Here is a 19,412-nt window from a genome sequence, read left to right as displayed (position 1 = left end):
CTGTGAGGTTTGGAAACATCTCAAAAACTCTTATTACACAGGACTTTTATTTCTTTGTCTTCCGGGATGTGTGGTAATAACCCGGAAGTAAAATAGCCGCGCAGACCAGTATGTGGTTTGAACCGCGTTATATTATAACGAGAATTTGGCAAGTAGCCGATATTAGCAGCTAGAACAAATAAATAGAAATTTATAACTAAAAGGACAAGTAGGTTATTCTCTCAGTTAGCCACTATGGTAAGTAAATATGTTCATATGTTCACGTAAATTCACAATAACCGGCGGAGATGGAGTGCTAACATGCGATTAGCTAGCTACGTAGTTACCATGGGTTACTGTATGCATGGAGAAAATGGACCAGGTTACTCAGAGGAATAGGTAAAATGTTAAACCCTGAATCTGTTGGAGTGGCTGGGATGTGCTTATTGTGCACTAGCTTGCTGTTTAGCTCCATCTTTGCATTGAGTAAATAGTTAGCAAGCTGACGTTAGCACTGAGTGTGAGCTAGTGGTGTAAAGCGGAGGGCTTTGGGCTTAATGCTGCCTTCAGGTGCTGCCGCAATTCTCCTGCTTCTGAAGTGGCATTACGAGTGTGTCGCGTTCACATGCTTAGTTGTAGGAAAGAACATGAAACATGGACAACGTCAGGTTTATTCATACATATTTCTTTTTCCTTTTTTAAAATTTTACTTTTATTTTAACACCATAACACACATAACTCAGTTAGCTAGCTTGCTAATGATAATGGTATTTTGGTCAAATACAAGCTATTTTCATACATGGTGTAAAAATGTTCAACATGCATAGACTGGTTGCTGATATAGTACATACATGAATAGGACCAAAACGACAAGCACTAACAGTGAGCTGCATTTTAGAAAAATGAACAAAATCTGTCATTCAGTACAGAAACTGTTCTCTCTTCCGCCATGGTGAAAGTTTAGGACTCCTCCCCTCTCGGAAACCAAATTAATTATGAAAATTATCTCCGAGTTTCCCAGTCGTAATTACGACTTTTGGGGTTATTCATGGTATTTACGGTAATTCCAGCAGCACGTGAAGGCAGCATTACTCGTGTGATCTGTTCGCTGTTCAGCAGAGGATTTACTGCTTACGAGTCATATTGACTTTGGACAGCTGAGAGAAAAATAATAATCCTATAATAATCCTTGCAGCTGAACCTAATGTCAGAGCTGCTGTTATGGAAAGTTAATCAGCACCATCTAACCAGTCAGACTCAAGAACAGTAATGCAATCTGTCACAGAATTTGACCAAAATTTTTATTAGCATCATTTCATACAATGTGTGATGCTCAATAAACTTATAAGTCTGCTGCTGACTCACAGTACAAAGCTTTTAGTCTGCTAAGGGTTCACTCCCGGGTAATTAAAAGTGCAGTAGTCAATATTTTTCATGCCTTACTAGTGCAAATAATGTGGGAAATCATAGATTAAATCATTAGATAACTGAAAAAACTCACTTTGAAAACCTGTCTTCCAGTCTGGAAGGCAGTTTGTTTGTATTTGGATTGGCTTCTTGTCAGTCATTTTATAGCCACGCCCCCAACGCCCCTTCCCATGCTCATAAATCATTATGAGAAGTTGTATGTTCATAGAGTTGTAACTTGGCTTCCAAGCAGTTGAATGTTGGCGTGCGTTTCCTCTGACAGAGTTCTTAAATGGTCTCAAATAGAGATGTGCGCAGGACTTCCACTCATGCACTTATTAGTTGTATTCAGCAGGTTCGGTTTTCCAAAATATAGACAAACTAATTTAATCCTCAGCGGCCCTGACCAGGCAGTTATTGAAGATATTGTAAATGCATTGTGCAGCGCCGCATGTTCAGTGAACATGTTGGTTTTGTGAGCTTCACATCTGACAGCTCACTAAGCGCACGTTCACATGAATGTAAAAACTTCCCACTCCCTCTCTGCACACTTTTAGTCTCAGCCAGATGCTCTGCGATCCTCTCTGACAAGCTTTGTTTAAAAAAAAAAAAAAAAAAAAAAGTCCTGAACAGTGTGCCTGCTGTTCGCACCTGCATGTGTATCTGTTCATTGCAAATAACGTGTTTTATATTTGGTTACATCCCTTATACAGGGGCAGATATACTACAAAACAATTATTGTCATATGCAGGACAATATAAACCAAGCACAAATTTTCATTTACCTTTTACTCCAGTTCCCCTTTAAGTTAAAAAAAAAAAAAAAAAAAAAAAGTAAAACTGGACAATTTGACCTGAACAACACACAAAGCTTAAAGCAATGTAGACGTTAGTGATTAAAGATGGCTCAAAGAGGAATGTCATGCTGAGCCTGTTTTTCTTTTCTCTTACAGCTTCCACTATCTTTACTGAAAACAGCGCAGAACCACCCAATGGTAAGGACAGAGAGGATCGTCATGTGTGTGCACAGTGTCTGGAAATTCCAGCGTTTCTCATCATTTCTGAGCAGTTACTTAGACCACACACTGTCTTAACTGCTGGTATACAGATAACAGTTGCTTGTAACTTGCTTGTAGTTTGTAGTAATCTTTTAAATTGTCTAATACAGGGGTTTTCAAGTCTGTCTTTTTTAGCCAGGGATGACTAAAACTGTAAAATAAATTTAACAGGTTCCCTCAGTACCAATTTAATTGTGTACAATACTTACAGTTTTTATTGGATCCATAGAGGGTTTTTTTTTATTCCTGAACAAAATACATTAGCTCCAAATTGACATTATTTATATGCTACTTGTTTTGTATTGAGGTTTGGATGAAACCCATTTAATTCAGGAGGCCAGTCAAATGGCAAATACTATAAACACTTAGTAGTAAATATAATAATTTTGATAATGGTGGTTGTGATTTCCATTGTAGTAACTAAAGTAATAAAATCACTGACTCCATGGCTGAGCTTCATGAACCCATGGAGGTCCCTGGACCCCACTCTGAGACCCACTGATCTAATGAAGTTCACTAAATTTTGTTTAGTGTAATGATGATGTAATGGCATGTATAATGTCAAAACTACCAGTGGGTAATAAAATATGATCTTGCCTACACTCACTGGGTTTTTTTCTCAGGTTTATGTAACATGTAGGTTTACAATTATTGACTTTAGCCCATCTGGTTGCTGTTGTACAGTTTGTCAGTCCCAGTGGAAAGTGGGCCAGCATTCATTTCCATATTTATAGCTGTGTCCGTCATCCTCGAGCCCTTCATCAGTGTCCGTTTCTAACCGCAGCACTACTGTTAATTGATTATTTTGATTGGTGAGCTCTTCTTCAACCTGGTAGTGACGTTGACAGGTTTAAAAACCTGCGGTGCCTGATGCACTCCTACCATTCCCTAACCATCTGAATGTTGAAGATCATTCAATCACATCTGGTCAACAGCAGTTTTGCTCTCTTTGCACTGATGGATAGAATAGAGCGGGGCTGACAAATTATACATAATAACCCTTGCAGTAATTGGTAGTTCACATGACTGCAGCTACAGGGTAAGCGGTCAACTCTAGGAATTGCTCAGAGTAGGGAAATTAGGAGAGGCAGTAAGACAATGTGCGACTAATGACTGTAACCATTTCCAGCTGGTGGAGCTGAAGAATGGAGAGACATACAACGGTCATCTGGTCAGCTGTGACAACTGGATGAACATCAATTTAAGAGAAGTCATCTGTACCTCCCGGGTAAATAATCTGCACAGTGTGGTGATACAGTAATACAGGATAAGAGATGTACTTGATTTGCTTGAAGACCAGATCTTGGACTTTAAGAATGACACGAGTGTGTTTGTGCAGGATGGAGATAAGTTCTGGAGGATGCCCGAATGCTACATCCGAGGAAGCACGATCAAATACCTGCGGATCCCTGATGAAATCATCGACATGGTGAAAGAGGAAGTCGTGTCCAAGGGCCGTGGCCGGGGTGGCATGCAGCAGAATAAACAGCAGGGAAAGGGCAGAGGAGGCGGAGCCGGCCGAGGTAAGACTGGTCACACAATGACGTTTAATGATGTCATCTGCCCTTATACCACAGTGCTGCTAAATTCTCAAAGCTGGTCAGAAAAGTGTTGATTAATTTTCTATAAGAGCAGCTCACAATAGTGCTGACTGTAATTCAAATCACAGGTTTATATTGATGCACTAGTTCTAATACGGTATCGTTTCTATAGTAACAACTCATTCACAGGGACTTGCATAGTGGACGCTTCACATAATATAAGTCTAATTAAAAAAACAGATTTAAAAAAAAATGTGTTTTTACTTAACAAAGAAAAAGGAACAGTATTTGATATGGTGAAGACGTCTGTTAGGAGATGGAAGGAGTCTCCAGTGTCAGTGCGTCAGTAAGTTTTCCACCACTGTAGAGTTTCAGGACAGAGGATTTTGTGTTTCCCGGTTTCTTGATAACATGACAAGTAGCGTTATTTTTTCTTATTACCTTAAAGCGAGAGGGACAAAAAGAGGCTACTGAGGGATCGACTGTTTATAGCTGCTTTAACGCAACTGATATCAGGAAGTAATTTGTCTCGCAGATGTAACTGTAAATGGTCAAAAAGCATGATGTGTCTTTCATTAATAAATATATTGTAATCGTTGTCAGTTTTCTGTGGTATAAGTGGAACAAAACATTTCATGATGTGCTATTACATGGAAATGTTGATTTTCCTCTAAGAGCACCTCCCGAAGTGGTTTATTCTTTACTTAACACATCAGTGTTCATGTTGCATCATCAGAGTAAAACCTCTGCCTAGCATTTTGGTGAATAAACATCCCTTTTCTCAGGTGTGTTTGGTGGCCGGGGAAGAGGCATGCAAGGTGCTGGCCGTGGACAGCCACAAGACAAAAAGCCTGGAAAACCACAGGGCGTCAAAAACCAGCACTGAACACAAACACAATACCTCCTTTTTTTTCTTTCATCATTTTCTTCTTCTCACCAGATGTATAACATGACACTTTTTTCCCCATCCACTGAATCAAATTTGAATGTATCATTTACTTTTTGGTGCAGTTTGCTATAAAACAAACACTTATCCTATGTAGTAAATGACCATTCTGTTAAAAAAAAAAACACACATAGTCATTATAATGTGAAAGCAAAGAATATTTTGATCCCCTTTCTCAATTTCATAAATGATCAAGTAGCAGAAAAAAAATATGTTCTGATCATTTAAATATTGGATGCCCCGAAATGACATCCATTTTGCCTCAATGGTAGAAAAATCTTAATTTTTTTCTTAGACCTTAATTTTGGTTTTTGGTTTCAGTTTTTCCTGCCTCATTTGTCTTTTTCCCAATGGACATGGACATGGAGAAGTGCTGTAAATTATGTGGAGTAGCCTTAATAAATACTTTTTTGTTAACCTGTTATTATTACTTTGTTACTACAGAAAAGAGCTTGACAAAAACACATCATTTGAAATTGCTTGACTCCTCCATAAACACTAGGACAATGACAGGAAAAGCCATTTTTAAGCAGAAATTTAAAAAAATATTAGCTTTTATTGTTGGTTATCTCCAGTTATATTGTACTTTATGACATACAGACAATATAATGGGATTTATAATACATCTTTCTTCTGGAAGGTGACGTTGTTGTGTGAAACAGGTTCATAATGAGGGGAGGCCAAACATTATTTTCCCTCCTCTGCCTACATGATGATGTAAAACTTTTGACGTTTAGAGGCAGTTAAAGGCATAGCATACTGAAGGAAAAATAAAGGAGTATTTTAAGTGAGTGATACTGATTCATTTACAGTATGAGCAGAGAAATTACCCGAGCAAGTAAAAAGGTTGGGTTTTGATTGCAGGTTGGTTTTAAAAGCTGGAAACAGTGACTTAGTGCCCTCTTCGGGTTAATCTAAGTAATATATAACAAATGAAGTTTGAGGTGCAGTTTGTAATTGTTTGAAAGTGTTTCAAGACCTGTAATAATTTCAAAGATGCTGAAAATGCAGTGGATCTGGCTTGTTTCTTCATTTCAGGCTTGTAATCTTTCATTGCAAGATTCCAGCACCATTTGACTAACTTAAAAATTAAACACTGAACATGATATAAAACACTGTTTTTTTTTACAGGGTCTCTTTGCTAACACCAACTGCTTTTTGTTTTTTAATCAGTAAAATGTTAAAAGAGTAAATATGTTTTGGAATTGGCAAATACGCTGTGGTTAACTAACGTCCATAATAATGGCATGAAGACCTTGACCTTAAAACAATAATGATTTGTTTTTTAATTTATGATTTACTTATGATCTATAATTTGGGTAACAGAGTTGAACGTTCAAAGTTACCTTATACCACAATTTAGTCAATATCACTCTATCATTGAAAAATTAAAAATAATGAGAGTATTTAAGTTTCTTCTTTCCATGAGATCCAGATGATGCAACTTCCTGTTGAAAATGTAACTTGTGGAATATTCGATATATTCATAGAGGTGAATGTGTTTAGGTAACAGGGTTGAGTGAAGGTTGTGGGACTAAATGTACATTTTTTATAACATAAAATGGATGACTCATGGAAAAATAAATGTTTCAAGCATGAGATGTAAACAGATTCATACGTTAATGCAGGAATAATACGATTTGTAAAGTATTTGAATGATCATATTTCAGGGTAAAACATACTTATATCAGGCTAGGTGCTACAGTTGTTATGAAGGACACTTTATCTATGTTTAAAATGTTTCTACCTTTACTTAACATACACATATATAAATGTAATATGAGTGGAAAAGAAATGGCACCCCGATCGTGGAATGACTCGTCTGTTTATATTTTACCGTAAATGAACCCCACACAGCTAGAAGAGCTGCTCAACTCTGCCACTTTTCCCTAAAAGGCAGCTTGTGAGGCTGTGAGTGGGGAAGAGAAAGGATAGGAATGTTAAATTGCAGTTGCAATTGACCTTGCAGGGGGTCAAGCAAACAGCACCTGTTTAAACACAGCATAAAAGCTTGCTTATTTTTATATGATTTGTATTATTGCTATTTGGAGTGGGTAATTAAGACTTTCCTTTAGCCTTTTAAAATCATGTTTCAGTTCTGGAATAGAAAAAGTATTCACTGTGCAAAGTAATGCAGGACAAAACAACAACAACAACGAAAAAAAAAACCAACTTAGTATCTATGATCTACTTCATGGAAGTGTCTAAGTTCTTACTGGTACTGTACTGAGGTAAATCATTATATAAGACTTATGGAAAGTAAGTGTAGCACTGAGAGGTCAGGAACTGATTCCTGCAGGTGAACATTTTATTCAGTCCATTACACATTGTTATTCTTTCCTCATTCCACCTCGCCGCCAAGACCCATTATCCTACTTTGTAAATCATGTGACCTTGCGGACACATCTGTTGCTATGGTAATGACTGATCCAGACGGTCTTCTGACGTCATTTTTGGCCCAAAGGACATGGACTATTTTTAAATACTTGGCAGGACACCGCTGTCCTCTGATGCCCTCTAGTGAAATTTCATTCACGTTTTTATACGTGAAGCGACTCACTGTTTAGGATTAAGAATCACTGTTTTGATTAACTCACTCTGATTACTAACTTACTAAATGCCAGATTAGTATGCCTCCATAGATAGGAAACATAGGATTTTACTACTTGGTATATTAAAAATACAATGTAGTCATTCAGTGCATTTACACAGGGGGTATACGGCTAGACAGCGGAGAAGAACCTGGCCAATACAACACCAGAATTATTATTTTCTGCATCTTCTTCACTGTTTTCACTTCCTCCTTCTGTATTCTGTCACCTGCACTTCCTTTTGGCCGCCCCATATCACTATAACACTGTGTTCTTATTTATTAGTGTGATTAAAAAAAAATGTCTAAAGACAGCACTGCAACTTGATGACTTTGAGATATTTTAACAACACAAACCTTTATTATTTTATTATTTTTTCATTTCAGTAATTTCCACAACATAGACAGTAGGTTTGGTAAACTTCACCACTGAACATTTGACACCATGCCCCTTATTGTTAGAGTTAATTTACTACTGCATAATAGTTGATCTTTTTTCACTTGAAATGTACACAGAATTCCCATGTTAGAAAAAAAGAAGAATAAAAAAAATAAATAAAAGTAGAAAAAAACACAACAATGCATTGAAATTAAATGGTGCAGAATTTAAAATAAACCAACCCCGAAAAAATGAAATACAAAAGCAGGCCTTTTAGAGCACTGAAACAATAACAGCGCGTTCGAACGCTGATGCTTTGCTCAATATCTCAATAACTTAATAAATTATCTTAGTATAAATTAGGACAAGGACACAAAGCATCTGCTTGGAAATCCTGTCCACAGTTTGGTCTCTGAGGGTTACTGTGCATTTGATCAATTTCAGTCATCCTGCTTTAAGTGAATTTGAAGTATTCAAGTTCCACAGTAAGCACATTTCCTGTCAATCTGTGTGAAGTTACAGGATTTGCTAAGCTCTAGGGTTTTTTTTCCCCCCAAACCTTTAATATTCCTCTCTAGAAGGGCATAATGAAACAATAAATACTTCAAAACATATTTTTTTTTATATTGCTTTGTAATAAAGTGACACATTCATTCACAAGCAAGCATACACAGAGCAGATAAAGCACATACTTTAAATAATTTTCCATATCGCTTCTTCTTTTTTTTTTGTTTGTTTTGAGCCCAGAGTCACAGCACAATTCACACATAAAACTAAAGACTCAAATATATTTACAGTCGATTTCAGGAAGACAGCATAGCAAAGGAAAGAAAACTGGGAATTATATTTTCAGGAATGTAGGGAAACTGATTTAAATCACAAAAATGTCATAAGGGGCTCTGGTTTTGTTTGTCATCATCGTCTTATATTCTCATTAATGCCAATACGAAGTCTATAATAAGTAACAGTCCTGACTATCAGTCATGTGACATGACAACAACACATTTACAACATGAGATGTTTTTTCCTTCCTTCCACTTTTCTCTTTAGTACAACATGTAAGAATAAATTGTCTGCACCAGGACAAGCCGTTTACAGAAACATTTAGAAAAGGTCAGAAATGGGACTCCCACCTCTGAAACTTGCATTGACTTCGAAAAAAGTATGGTTTTGCAACACCAGTTAAAGTTATGCTGTGATTAGAATTCTTCACACTGGTAGAAGCAGAAGTTCTGTCACTACAACAATGTGAGTATAAACACACAAAGTGATTTCTAAATGAACTTTCTTTCATTTAGAAGATTTATTTAGAGATTGTTTGGATCTACTACGAACAGTGTGGAATCTTATAACTATTTGCCTAAATGGCTTAATTTCCTTCCATGCATTTACACATTGAGGAATGTCTATGTATATCTGACTTTCAGCAGTTCAGTGACTAAAGGTACCATGATTAAGAACTACAAATATGCAAGAGAGGTTTGTGACAAGCATTGCAAAGGATTACCACAAAAACATTACATGACTCCTCTTATTTTCTTCATAGTTCTCTGATTTGTCATTTTTAAAATGATTTTTTTTAAATATGTTACTATACCTGTATTAAATACTGCACATTGTCTATATACATGTTTGGAATAAATATACAGAAGGTTCTCCTCTAGTATTTGTTCATATTTCATTTAACAAAAGTTGAGCATGAGAGCAAATAAATGATGGTACAAAATATGAAGGAAAGAAAAATAAGCAGAGGAAGTTAAAAGATGGCACATGAAGGCCAGATAAAAGTTTCACACAGAGGGAAGAGAAGCTAACACGGGATAATTTGTGCTTCGCCAAACTTAGTTCTTATAGTAAAATATTGAAGTATGGCTTTCCCTCTCCAAGGCTAAAACAATGTTGCAGCAAAATCAAAGATAGTGTCGTAAGTTATTAGATGAAAAAAAAAAATTACACTCGCAAACTGAATTGGGACCAGGGTAGAAAACAAAAGATAACACAATTATTCTATGAGGAGCTATGTTTGAATTTTCTTTTCCTTTAACCCTTATTGTTTTACCTTTATCCTGTGTATGGTAGTGCAGGGCAGTGTAGTTGGAGAGGCTGGGTGTGGTTTTTTTAGCAAGCGCAGTCCTGGTGTGGAGCGGCAGGCTGCTCAGTGAGCTGAGGGCCCTGTTTGGCTCCGGTGACGGCTGGGTCTCCAGCATCAAGGCTCTCTGACATCTTCTCACAGATGATATCCACCAGGCGCTCAAAGGTCTGCTTTACATTGATGTTGTCTTTGGCACTGGCCTCAAAAAACTCAAACCCTGGAGCAAACACAAGTAAATGAACTCATTTATTAACCTTTATTTTTCATTCACTGCTGCTGGATGTCCCATTGACCCAGCCCCATGAAGTGTGCAGACCTGGACTATTGATTTTATTTTAAATAAAATGTTTGATTGGCATGATTACACTTTTATTTACTTGACATTTACTTTGTAATATCAATGTAATATCACAAAAACAAGGACAACAAGCAATGATAATGGGGTACAGCTTGGTTTACTCAAACTGATGTAACTTGGTTGGTTGAATGTACATGTCAAGATTCTGTGGGCGTGGCCATTCATAGAGGGCGGAGTTAATAACTGTTTTTGCAAAAGTGCCTGGACCCCACAGATTGCTGTATATGTAGTTACATTTTGATTTCTGAGTTAACGCAGTTAGTTTCAGGTATAAATATTGGGAATAAATTTTGAACAGACTTGAGTTAACAAAAACATTTTTATTATTTCAATTTATTGTTACAGAGACAGTGTGAACATACAGTAGAATTGTAGCCTATAATGTGTAGAGAAGAATATAATTAATATTTCCTGGATGCACCCAGAACTAAATTAAATGGTTAAATACATTTAGTGCCTAATGCTGTGTTCTGGTGCCTTGTAAGTGGTAATTTGCAAGTTAATGTCATTTCCCACCTCGCCACGTTCACAGTGCAAGGTGAAAAAAAAAAAAAAAAACATGGTCACCTTCATGAAAGCGTGTCTTTTGTTTGCTCTGTCAGAGCATGTAAAGCTCATAAAAAGCTACTTTAACCGTACTTTTACAGTTACAGGGCTACTGGTTCTGTTCTACTGTAGTGAACTTCAAACATTCATGCAACATTTTAGACTGAAATTGCCGTGTAGAAACAACAGCAGACAATAGCGAGAAGTGTTGGCAACAAGCTAGCCAGCAGACAATAGCAAGTAGCATTAGAATAAGCTAGCTAGTTAATGTTAGTGATAACTCTAATGTTGATGATTACCTCCTCAAAACAGTGTGGTCAATATTATAGATTTAAACAAGTACTGTGTCTGTATATTAACTGTATATTAATATAACTGTATATTATAGCCAATACTGCTACAAAGTAATTTAAAAGTGTGAGGCCATGGAGACTTGAAATCTCTCTTTAAACAAACACAGAACTGGTAGTTAAGGAAGAGAACCTCAGTTGAAATTTCAAGCTATGGGGCTTTTTAGCATTAGATCCTGAAAAGATAAACTCACCAAGATGTTCAGAAAGTTGCCGTCCCCTCTCAGAAGCCACCACCCTTTCATCATCCATGTCACACTTGTTGCCCACCAAAAGCACCTGGGCATTATCCCATGAGTATGTTTTTATCTGTGTAGACCTGTTATATGACAATAGTGAACATTTAAGGATTTGACATTAAGGATTTGAAATTATTAGTTAGACAGTGTCTTTGAAAAACAGCTCATGGTTCAAAAAATCTATTATTCAAAGAAAAATACAATTTAAAGGTTAAGAGCCTTGCTCAAATGGACAGAAGTGGTTCTCTGACAGTCCTGGGATTTGATCTTACATCCTTCTGATCACTAGCTCAGAACCTTAACCACTGAACTGCCACTGTGCTTATGTTACAAATCCATGTTTTAGATAACAGAAGAGCTCTGTTTAGGAAAGGACTCACCAGTCCTGTACGGCAGCGAAAGACTCTTCGTTGGTGATATCGTACATTAGGATAAAGCCCATGGCTCCCCTGTAGTAGGCTGTAGTGATGGTCCTGTAGCGCTCCTGCCCTGCTGTGTCCTATCCAGGAAAACATGGTTTAAGGAAACTTGTTTGAGAAAGATAATTAAAGGTACAACATGATCACATGTTAGGATTGTTATTTTTCTTCATTGTGGGCATCCAGTTTCACCTACATCACATTTGGTAGGCATATGCGTCTTCTTAAGACAGACAAATTTCACAATCACATCCATTATCTCCACCCAACAGGAAATAAGGCATTTTGTTTTGACAGGTACCACGCTTATACTGCTCCTACAGGGTTCATCAGATTCAAACCAGATTTGGTCATCATGATGTCAAAGATATGCAAGATGCTAAATTGTGAAGGAATTTGCAGTATCTTAAATGGAGGCGATTACTAAATACACTGTTCCAACAGGAAGTGTAGCATAATTCCACTATACATTGTGCAATGAGGCCCAAAGATTATAATATGTTCAGTGTGTATGTTTATTGATGCTGCAGTAACATCCACAAGCCGGTACTGTCTGATGAAAAAGACATCGCTGCAGCCTTGGTGCTTGGGCCCGCAAATCGCTGCTTGCAGCTGTATTTTACTTTAAATTGAATTCAAAGTGATTTTAAGAACCATTTGGCTAAACTGCATTTAAGAAGCTAAACAGACAGATAACACTAAAACACAAGCTCTGAGAAAGGATGTATGTGACTGTTCTGGACATTGTAATCAGCAGCTAAAATTTATAGTCTGACTGTAATAATCAGTAAGGAATGTCCTATGCAAGGCGGTGGTTCTTGCTTCCTATTAATTATTTTTGCATGTACATGGACAGACTATAAAAGGTAAGGCTATAAATAAGCCAAGGATTACAGTGGAACTATTGACATGGAAGAAGTGGCAGAGAAGGCTAACGCTCAACCAAATTATTGGTTCCCCTGTTGCCAACAACAGCTTACACACAAAAAAAAACTGCAAAAAGAGTGGAACAGGAAAAAAACAGAGTGAAAGATATGGGATCAAGCAAATGGGAGGACAAGAGTGGACATCAGTGTGGGTTTTCAGCTCTGGAGATATTCTGAAAACTAATAGTGAGCTTGCTTTTAGTCAGTTATTTTGTTTTCCTCTCAAAATCTATATTCTCCCACATGCTTGCATAACATGTTAGCAAACTCATGTTAGCTAGGAACATTGGCTGAGCTATCACCCTCAAATCATTCACCAAACTCTTGTGCCCTGCTGATGTGGGTGGGGCCATCCTGGAAGACCACTCCCACCAGAACAGAAATATTTCAGCATAGGCTAGGTCAGGATGTGGTGAATCTGGATCCTATCCAGGCAACACTGGTGAGGTGGGAATTCATCCTGGGTGGGACGCCAGGGCACCATGCATGGTTTTAGGGTGGTGGGAGGAATCAGGAGAATTAATAGTTATATTTTATGTTGTGGAACGTCCACAGAACAAGTGAGTTCCTGTTAATATGTATGTCACAACAGTTATTAACAGTCATTTCCTCACCAGCCGACCACCGCTGTAAGTCAGTAAGACAAAAATGCTACTTGTCATTTTATAGAGAAACCACAAAGTGCAAATCATCTCTCCTGAAAGCTTTCACATAGTAGAGAGAAAAAAAATTCATCGGTTGTAATAGAATTAATCTAGAATTCACTTAATTAAAAATAACAATGCTTCTGAAATGATATGATCATAAGGACTGGATTAAAAGCAATCAATGGGTTGACTATCTACAGAGCATCTCAGTCAGTGCCATACAGGGTTGCAATTCCCACACAGCTAGAGGGACCTATTAGGTTACCGCAAGACCTATAATGAACAGAAGCAGGACTGGTTCTTGTCTCCATGACACTCTGCACAACATACTGCAGCTCAGTGCCTCATAAACAAGCTCCGTGGTAACAGAAAACACTTCCCATCTGTCTCAAATGTATATTTCAGCTTTTCTCAATGCACACTATATTTGCACACATGCAAATGCAGCTATATTAATTATAAAAAACAAAACAATATGCTTGTTACAACAAAATGAGATGGAAGATTTTCTGTGCAGCATGTAGTGTGTAATGCCTAGAGCCATTTTGCTGGCCCTTGCTGGGTTTATCCTGTATTACACTGGGGGAGGGGGCTCTAGAAAAACAGAGCAGTACAATGGGAAACTTGAAGCACAGAGGGGGCAGGACAGTGGCGTTGTGTGCATTTCTGATTGGTTGTGAGCTCAGTGCATCAGTGTCCATCCAATCATACGCCCTTCCCCTCGCTCTGCTGCCAGGCTACAGGCCGTCACCCATCACCCATCACACATCACACAACACATTGCTTATCAACCGTTCATCTCATGCTAATGACACAGTCTCTACACTGCTTTCTTATTAATACACACAGTTTAGTAGTTTTTTCTACAGAAATATATATGAACATGTACACCCAATATAAAAAAAAAAAGATTTCTAATTCTGTTTTATTTTAAATACCAGGTCAAAAGAGCATGGTGTTACGTCTTACAGAATATCATATTGCATCAACAATGGCATTATAATGTCTGAAAAGGACACCCGATCTCACCCAAATCTGCAGCTTGATCCTCTTGTCGTTTCTGTAGATGGTCTTCACTTTAAAGTCAATGCCCACTGTGCTAACAAAAGCTGGAGTGAAGGAATCATCTGCATAGCGAAACAGAAAGCTGGTCTTTCCTACACTGCTGTTGCCAATGATCAGGATCTTGAACATATAATCGAAGTTCTGGTCAGAGGACTCCTTTTGCCCATAACGGTTATCTGTAGCAGAGGCCATCTGAAAGGAAAAAAAAAGAGATATGGAAACATTCACTTTCTCAGATTCTATCTCTAAATGCTTGTCTTGATTTTTTTTTCAAAACTCTTTTCTTATATGTGTATCTCTTTGATATGTCGTTCATTGGGTATAATAATATAAGTAAATGCCCATCGTATAGATGGAATGAAATCTCCTTACAGTGCGAAGTTTATCTAATAATACTTTTCTTGTAGTAAATAGACTTTTATAAGTAGACTAAATGCAACAACAAACAGGAGAGCAGGACATGGTGTATGAATTAGTATCTCAGTCCTGAAAAGATTTTTAAATCTAAAAAGCACAACAATCAATCTTTAAGCCGTATTGTGGCTAAAAGTGTGTTGATAAGATGCTCAGTGCAATCAGTTAGTCAAGCTACACCGAAATCATTCATTTTTAAAAATCTTTTATACAAGTGTACAAAAAAGTGTGTTCACTTTTGATGCATTTTAACAATACCACACTACACAGCATGAGCAGTGTCACTGCTTTTTAATATTTAACACCAGCACAATGTAAGTGAATGTCATACTATTGATCAACAGGGAAACCTCCATCATCTACCTCAGCTCTAATAACTAGCCAATAAGACACGACAACATGTCACCAGGTCAATCACCATAAAAAATCAGTCAGGCAAAGAATGAAACATTACTCTTTGAGACGTGACTAAAAGAAATGCCAGTGCTTGGCATCCATCAGATTTTGTCCTGCCATGTTGGATCAATATTTGATACAGTGCCACTGGCAAAGGTCCCAATTGTTTCCCCAGTGCAAATCTAAAAACAGAACCTGTGATAGCTTTTCACTGACCTCTGTTTGATTGAGCCAAAAACGATGCCTACTGTCCACAGTCTATGAACAGCCCTTAACTGGCTCTGTTGCAGATTAGGCATGGATATATTAAATTATCCTTAGTCATATCTAAGGTAGTTGGTCGTTACATAACATAATCACAAACAGGATGTCCATCATGAGTTTGTATGAGATTGCAAGACTGTTTCTAACTGTCGTCTCATGACGTTGGATGGAAAAAAAAAAACGGAGAGTAGGCCCTACTAAGAGAAACATAACTGAAAAAGGTATTTCCAAATGCAATGCATCTATGGTTAAGGGTTCTTTACTTGGATAAGGAACTTCAGTGTAGGATTCTTTAAGGGTCGCTCTGAGGCACATACCAGAGAACCCCTTTAGCTTTTAAGATTTAATCTTTTTTTTTTCTAAGAGTGTGAAGTCAGACAAGAAAACTGACTAAACCTGATTAGAGCTGCAGAAATATTTGATTACACTGTTTATTACACAATTATTTAAAAAAATATGCGTTGAATATTATTAGTGAGATGTTGTGTAATAGGTGCAACCACAGTGTTTGATTTTAATCAGGATGATTCAGGCTGTGGTAAGGCTTCCTGCATTAGTAGACATTTGATGCAAGCTCTGACTCAGCCTTAACTTTCAAAAGTTTGATGAGGTCTTAATAAAATAGCGAGCCTTATGCTAGAAACTGGAGGTAGAAAATGAAATTTCTAATGAACTTAGAAATTACTTTTTTTATGGCAGTAGGTATAACCTTTAATTATTAGTCCATATGGAGAAAATGTAGGAAGAGAGGTTCATGTAGTCTGGAAGGATTTAATCAACAACTTCCTGGCTTTTATCCTAATGTCCTAATATCCTTTTCTGCACAAACATTCTAACACTTCATGTAGTTATGTGAGAATTCTACGGTAGATGGTGGGGCTCTGAGAAAAAAAAACCAACAACCCTAAACTGTTATTTCCTTGAAACCTGATCGCTGAGAGCAAAGTGGAGCATGAAGGTGTGCTCATTCTGAACATCTACGTGATGCCTGCGTTAAGTAGGACATAGAAACCTTTGTTACTCAACAAATAAGAAAGCATCTACTGTTCCCCAATATTCACGATTTAGGCTGCTTTGATCGTGTACCCCTAGACGTCCGTCATGAATGAAATAAATGCCTTTAATTAATCCTGTGATTGATTACTACTGCAAAAAAAAAAAAAAATAGCAGTACATCGTATAAACTCCTTTATTTATTCATCCCATATGACTCAGAAATAACCAGCACTCTACACGTTGGTAAGTTGGAGAGCTCTGTATAATAATACCAGAACATCCCTGAGTGCCTTCAATGTTTCTACAGATAACAGATAGCCCAGGAGCCCTAAAAATAGAATCTCACTTTTAGAAGCACATGATGTGGAAGCCTGATACTTTATCAGCACCACAAAAATGCTGCAGACAAACATCCTTGTTCAGGAATGAAGATGTTTAAACGTCATAGTGGAACTCACAAAAGCATTACCCCAGTGCTGAGCCATAGCCGTTTTATGAAACTGCAGTGCACTTTAATAAGCCTCAGATAAGAATTTTTTAGACAAAACAGTGAGCTTAAGGTCAACTCTGGGTAATGTCAGGGTGTGCTCAAATCAGACCAGTCATGCACTGGGAAGGCCATTAAGCCTAAACCTAGTCCAAGGCACCCTAATCCCCATAGATGAGAATAGTAGAATGGTAGAACTGTATAATAATAATAATAATAATAATAATAATAACATCACAAATGTTTTGGAAGCAGGAAATGAATTGTTAGGGCTTGGAAGGAATAATCACAGACTCATTTTTGAAATATTATTATGGTGCACCAGGCTCCTTAAAACACTGACACAGACATCAGACTGCACATAATGAACATCCAAGCTCTTGACCCAGCCATTTAAAGAATCCGCCATCCGTGTGCAATAAGCAGCAGGTTTTCATTATTCTCAGTGAGGCCTGCAAGTCAGAGACTCATGGATTTCTTATCATTCTCAGTAAGAATGCGGTGTCTTGTGAAAGCTAGGTGTGAAAATGGAGCTCTCTGGGCGGATGATGACTGTGCGCCTCGGTGCGCGTCATCCTTACAAGCGACCATCATCATCATCATCATCATCATCATCATGGCCTTTTATATATATATATATATATATATATATATATATAAAATTAAACCCCATAGCAATGCATCATCTGATTCCTTTAGGCTTTAAATGAGCAACATGGCTGATGTGTGATCTGCGGATCTTATGTAACTGAACATTTAATCCACACGCACACTGTAAAAGAAAGCAGGCCAGATATTATTATGATTAATAATAATAATGATAATACATTTGAAGCCTCTTTTATTTACATGAAGCGGATATTCGGGCGCATGCAAAATGATAAGGATCAGTAAACCCGCAACACACTGTAATGAATTCTAACATCCAGATGTGTCCATCAGTGCTTATATAAATAGAGCAGGAGGATGCTTCTCTCCGAGGTCCATGTCAAATGAAGGTTATTCTTCCTTTCTTTTCTTTTTTTTTTTTAAACGGTGGTTTTGCTCAGCTGTTAAGGAAAAGCAATACTCGGAGAAACACGGATGTATTCCGACGCAGCCCAGAAAACAAGAGAAACATGTAAATATGATAGGGTTGCCTTACCGCGAGAGATGTTTTAAACGCCAGTTACGCCAATGCTGCACTTCTCTCAGCACCTGCAGAAACTCTGACGTCACTTGACGGGCGTGTGACGCACACAGGAGGCGGGTGTTAGAGGCGCTGAGCGGAGAGAGTGACGGCTCAGGGAGCCAATGGCGACAGCGCACACCGCTCCTACTCAGTAAAATATTCATAAAGCGTTGGGCCTTATTTCTCACAGGGCCTTCATGCATTATAAAGCACCCTGGCTCGAGCCAATCCATAATTCATCAGTTAAATAAAACAGTTCTAGAAAATCCTCAGTTGACTTTAGAGATTTGTTTCCTTTTTCTGGAAGTTTTTTTTTCCACAACATTGATGTCACTTTCACAAGACAGAATATTTTCATTCAAATTTAAATCAGGAAAATTTGGTAAACATTTGGACTTAATTTTCTTAATGTAGTCAGTTTTATCTAATAAATCTGTTATGATCTGTTATGAAATAATCTGTTGTGAACTGTTATCAGGTGAACCTTTCATGTAAGTAACTTTTTTCACAAACAAGCCCCAAATTGACCTTATCAATTTTTTTTTCTGAAGTCTTGACCATTCTACATTTTTTAAAATTCCAGTTTTATAATTTAGGGCTTGTCCATCTATATTCAATAAACATTTTGGCATATTTTCTGTTCATTTTCTTCACTTCTGATTCACTGTTTTCAGGGAACTTGCAGATGTAGATAGACCGGAAAAATTAGTCCATTTTTATTGCTGAACTCCTACGCTAGTGCAGTGTGTCAGTATATAGAAAAAGACTAAAATAGCACACACACTTATCACTACAGTGTGGCTTGGTAGACTGTGACTCCCAATAACATTTCAAAACAGTAGCACACAAAATCTGTCTTCATAGTTAGAGTGATATTCATAACATTAATTTGTAAAATAAATGAGTAAAACAAAAGATGGCATTATGAGTTTTTCTCATGAGCACATTTGCAAATCTAGTGACCACACATAGGTCTCAGCCCCTAGTTTGGGAAGCCCTGATTTATAGGTGCATACTGTATGTAATTACTGTACACATTGTATGTATCTCTGTACACTCTTAGAGAAAAGGGTACCAAACTGTACCATACTTGTGTGTGTGTGTTTTGTATATACTGATCAGCCATAACATTATGACCACTGA

General features: G+C 37.5%; 2 protein-coding genes across 2 annotated transcripts; one reads left to right on the top strand and one right to left on the bottom strand.

The window, feature by feature from the left end:
* Positions 1-63: 63 nt before the first annotated feature.
* Positions 64-5,347, top strand: lsm4 (LSM4 homolog, U6 small nuclear RNA and mRNA degradation associated). The gene is made up of 5 exons (XM_026919367.3): positions 64-237; positions 2,339-2,380; positions 3,573-3,671; positions 3,783-3,966; positions 4,770-5,347. The coding sequence occupies exons 1-5, from the start codon at positions 235-237 to the stop codon at positions 4,868-4,870; spliced, it is 429 nt and encodes a 142-aa protein (XP_026775168.1). The 5' UTR covers positions 64-234; the 3' UTR covers positions 4,871-5,347.
* Positions 5,348-7,859: 2,512 nt separating this feature from the next.
* Positions 7,860-18,348, bottom strand: rab3ab (RAB3A, member RAS oncogene family, b). The gene is made up of 5 exons (XM_026919355.3): positions 18,243-18,348; positions 14,506-14,733; positions 11,865-11,983; positions 11,440-11,564; positions 7,860-10,208 (listed from the first exon to the last, which is right to left on the bottom strand). The coding sequence occupies exons 2-5, from the start codon at positions 14,731-14,733 to the stop codon at positions 10,018-10,020; spliced, it is 663 nt and encodes a 220-aa protein (XP_026775156.1). The 5' UTR covers positions 18,243-18,348; the 3' UTR covers positions 7,860-10,017.
* Between the last annotated feature and the right edge of the window lie 1,064 nt (positions 18,349-19,412).

This window comes from Pangasianodon hypophthalmus, chromosome 11, assembly GCF_027358585.1.
Source record: "Pangasianodon hypophthalmus isolate fPanHyp1 chromosome 11, fPanHyp1.pri, whole genome shotgun sequence".
Taxonomy (NCBI): domain Eukaryota; kingdom Metazoa; phylum Chordata; class Actinopteri; order Siluriformes; family Pangasiidae; genus Pangasianodon; species Pangasianodon hypophthalmus.
The sequence above is the reverse complement of the archived record's forward strand: the minus strand, read 5'-3'. Positions and strand labels throughout refer to the sequence as shown.

What these genes read in the sequence shown, in the direction of transcription:
- lsm4 (XM_026919367.3), top strand. An exon ending in AAGTCATCTGTACCTCCCGG is followed by an intron (nt 3,672 to 3,782) that starts GTAAATAATCTG and finishes GTGTTTGTGCAG; the next exon opens with GATGGAGATAAGTTCTGGAG. An exon ending in AGGAGGCGGAGCCGGCCGAG is followed by an intron (nt 3,967 to 4,769) that starts GTAAGACTGGTC and finishes CCCTTTTCTCAG; the next exon opens with GTGTGTTTGGTGGCCGGGGA.
- rab3ab (XM_026919355.3), bottom strand. Translation starts at nt 14,733, where the DNA reads ATGGCCTCTGCTACAGATAACCGTTATGGGCAAAAGGAGTCCTCTGAC. An exon ending in GGATCAAGCTGCAGATTTGG is followed by an intron (nt 11,984 to 14,505) that starts GTGAGATCGGGT and finishes TTTCCTGGATAG; the next exon opens with GACACAGCAGGGCAGGAGCG. An exon ending in GCAACTTTCTGAACATCTTG is followed by an intron (nt 10,209 to 11,439) that starts GTGAGTTTATCT and finishes TGTTTGCTCCAG; the next exon opens with GGTTTGAGTTTTTTGAGGCC.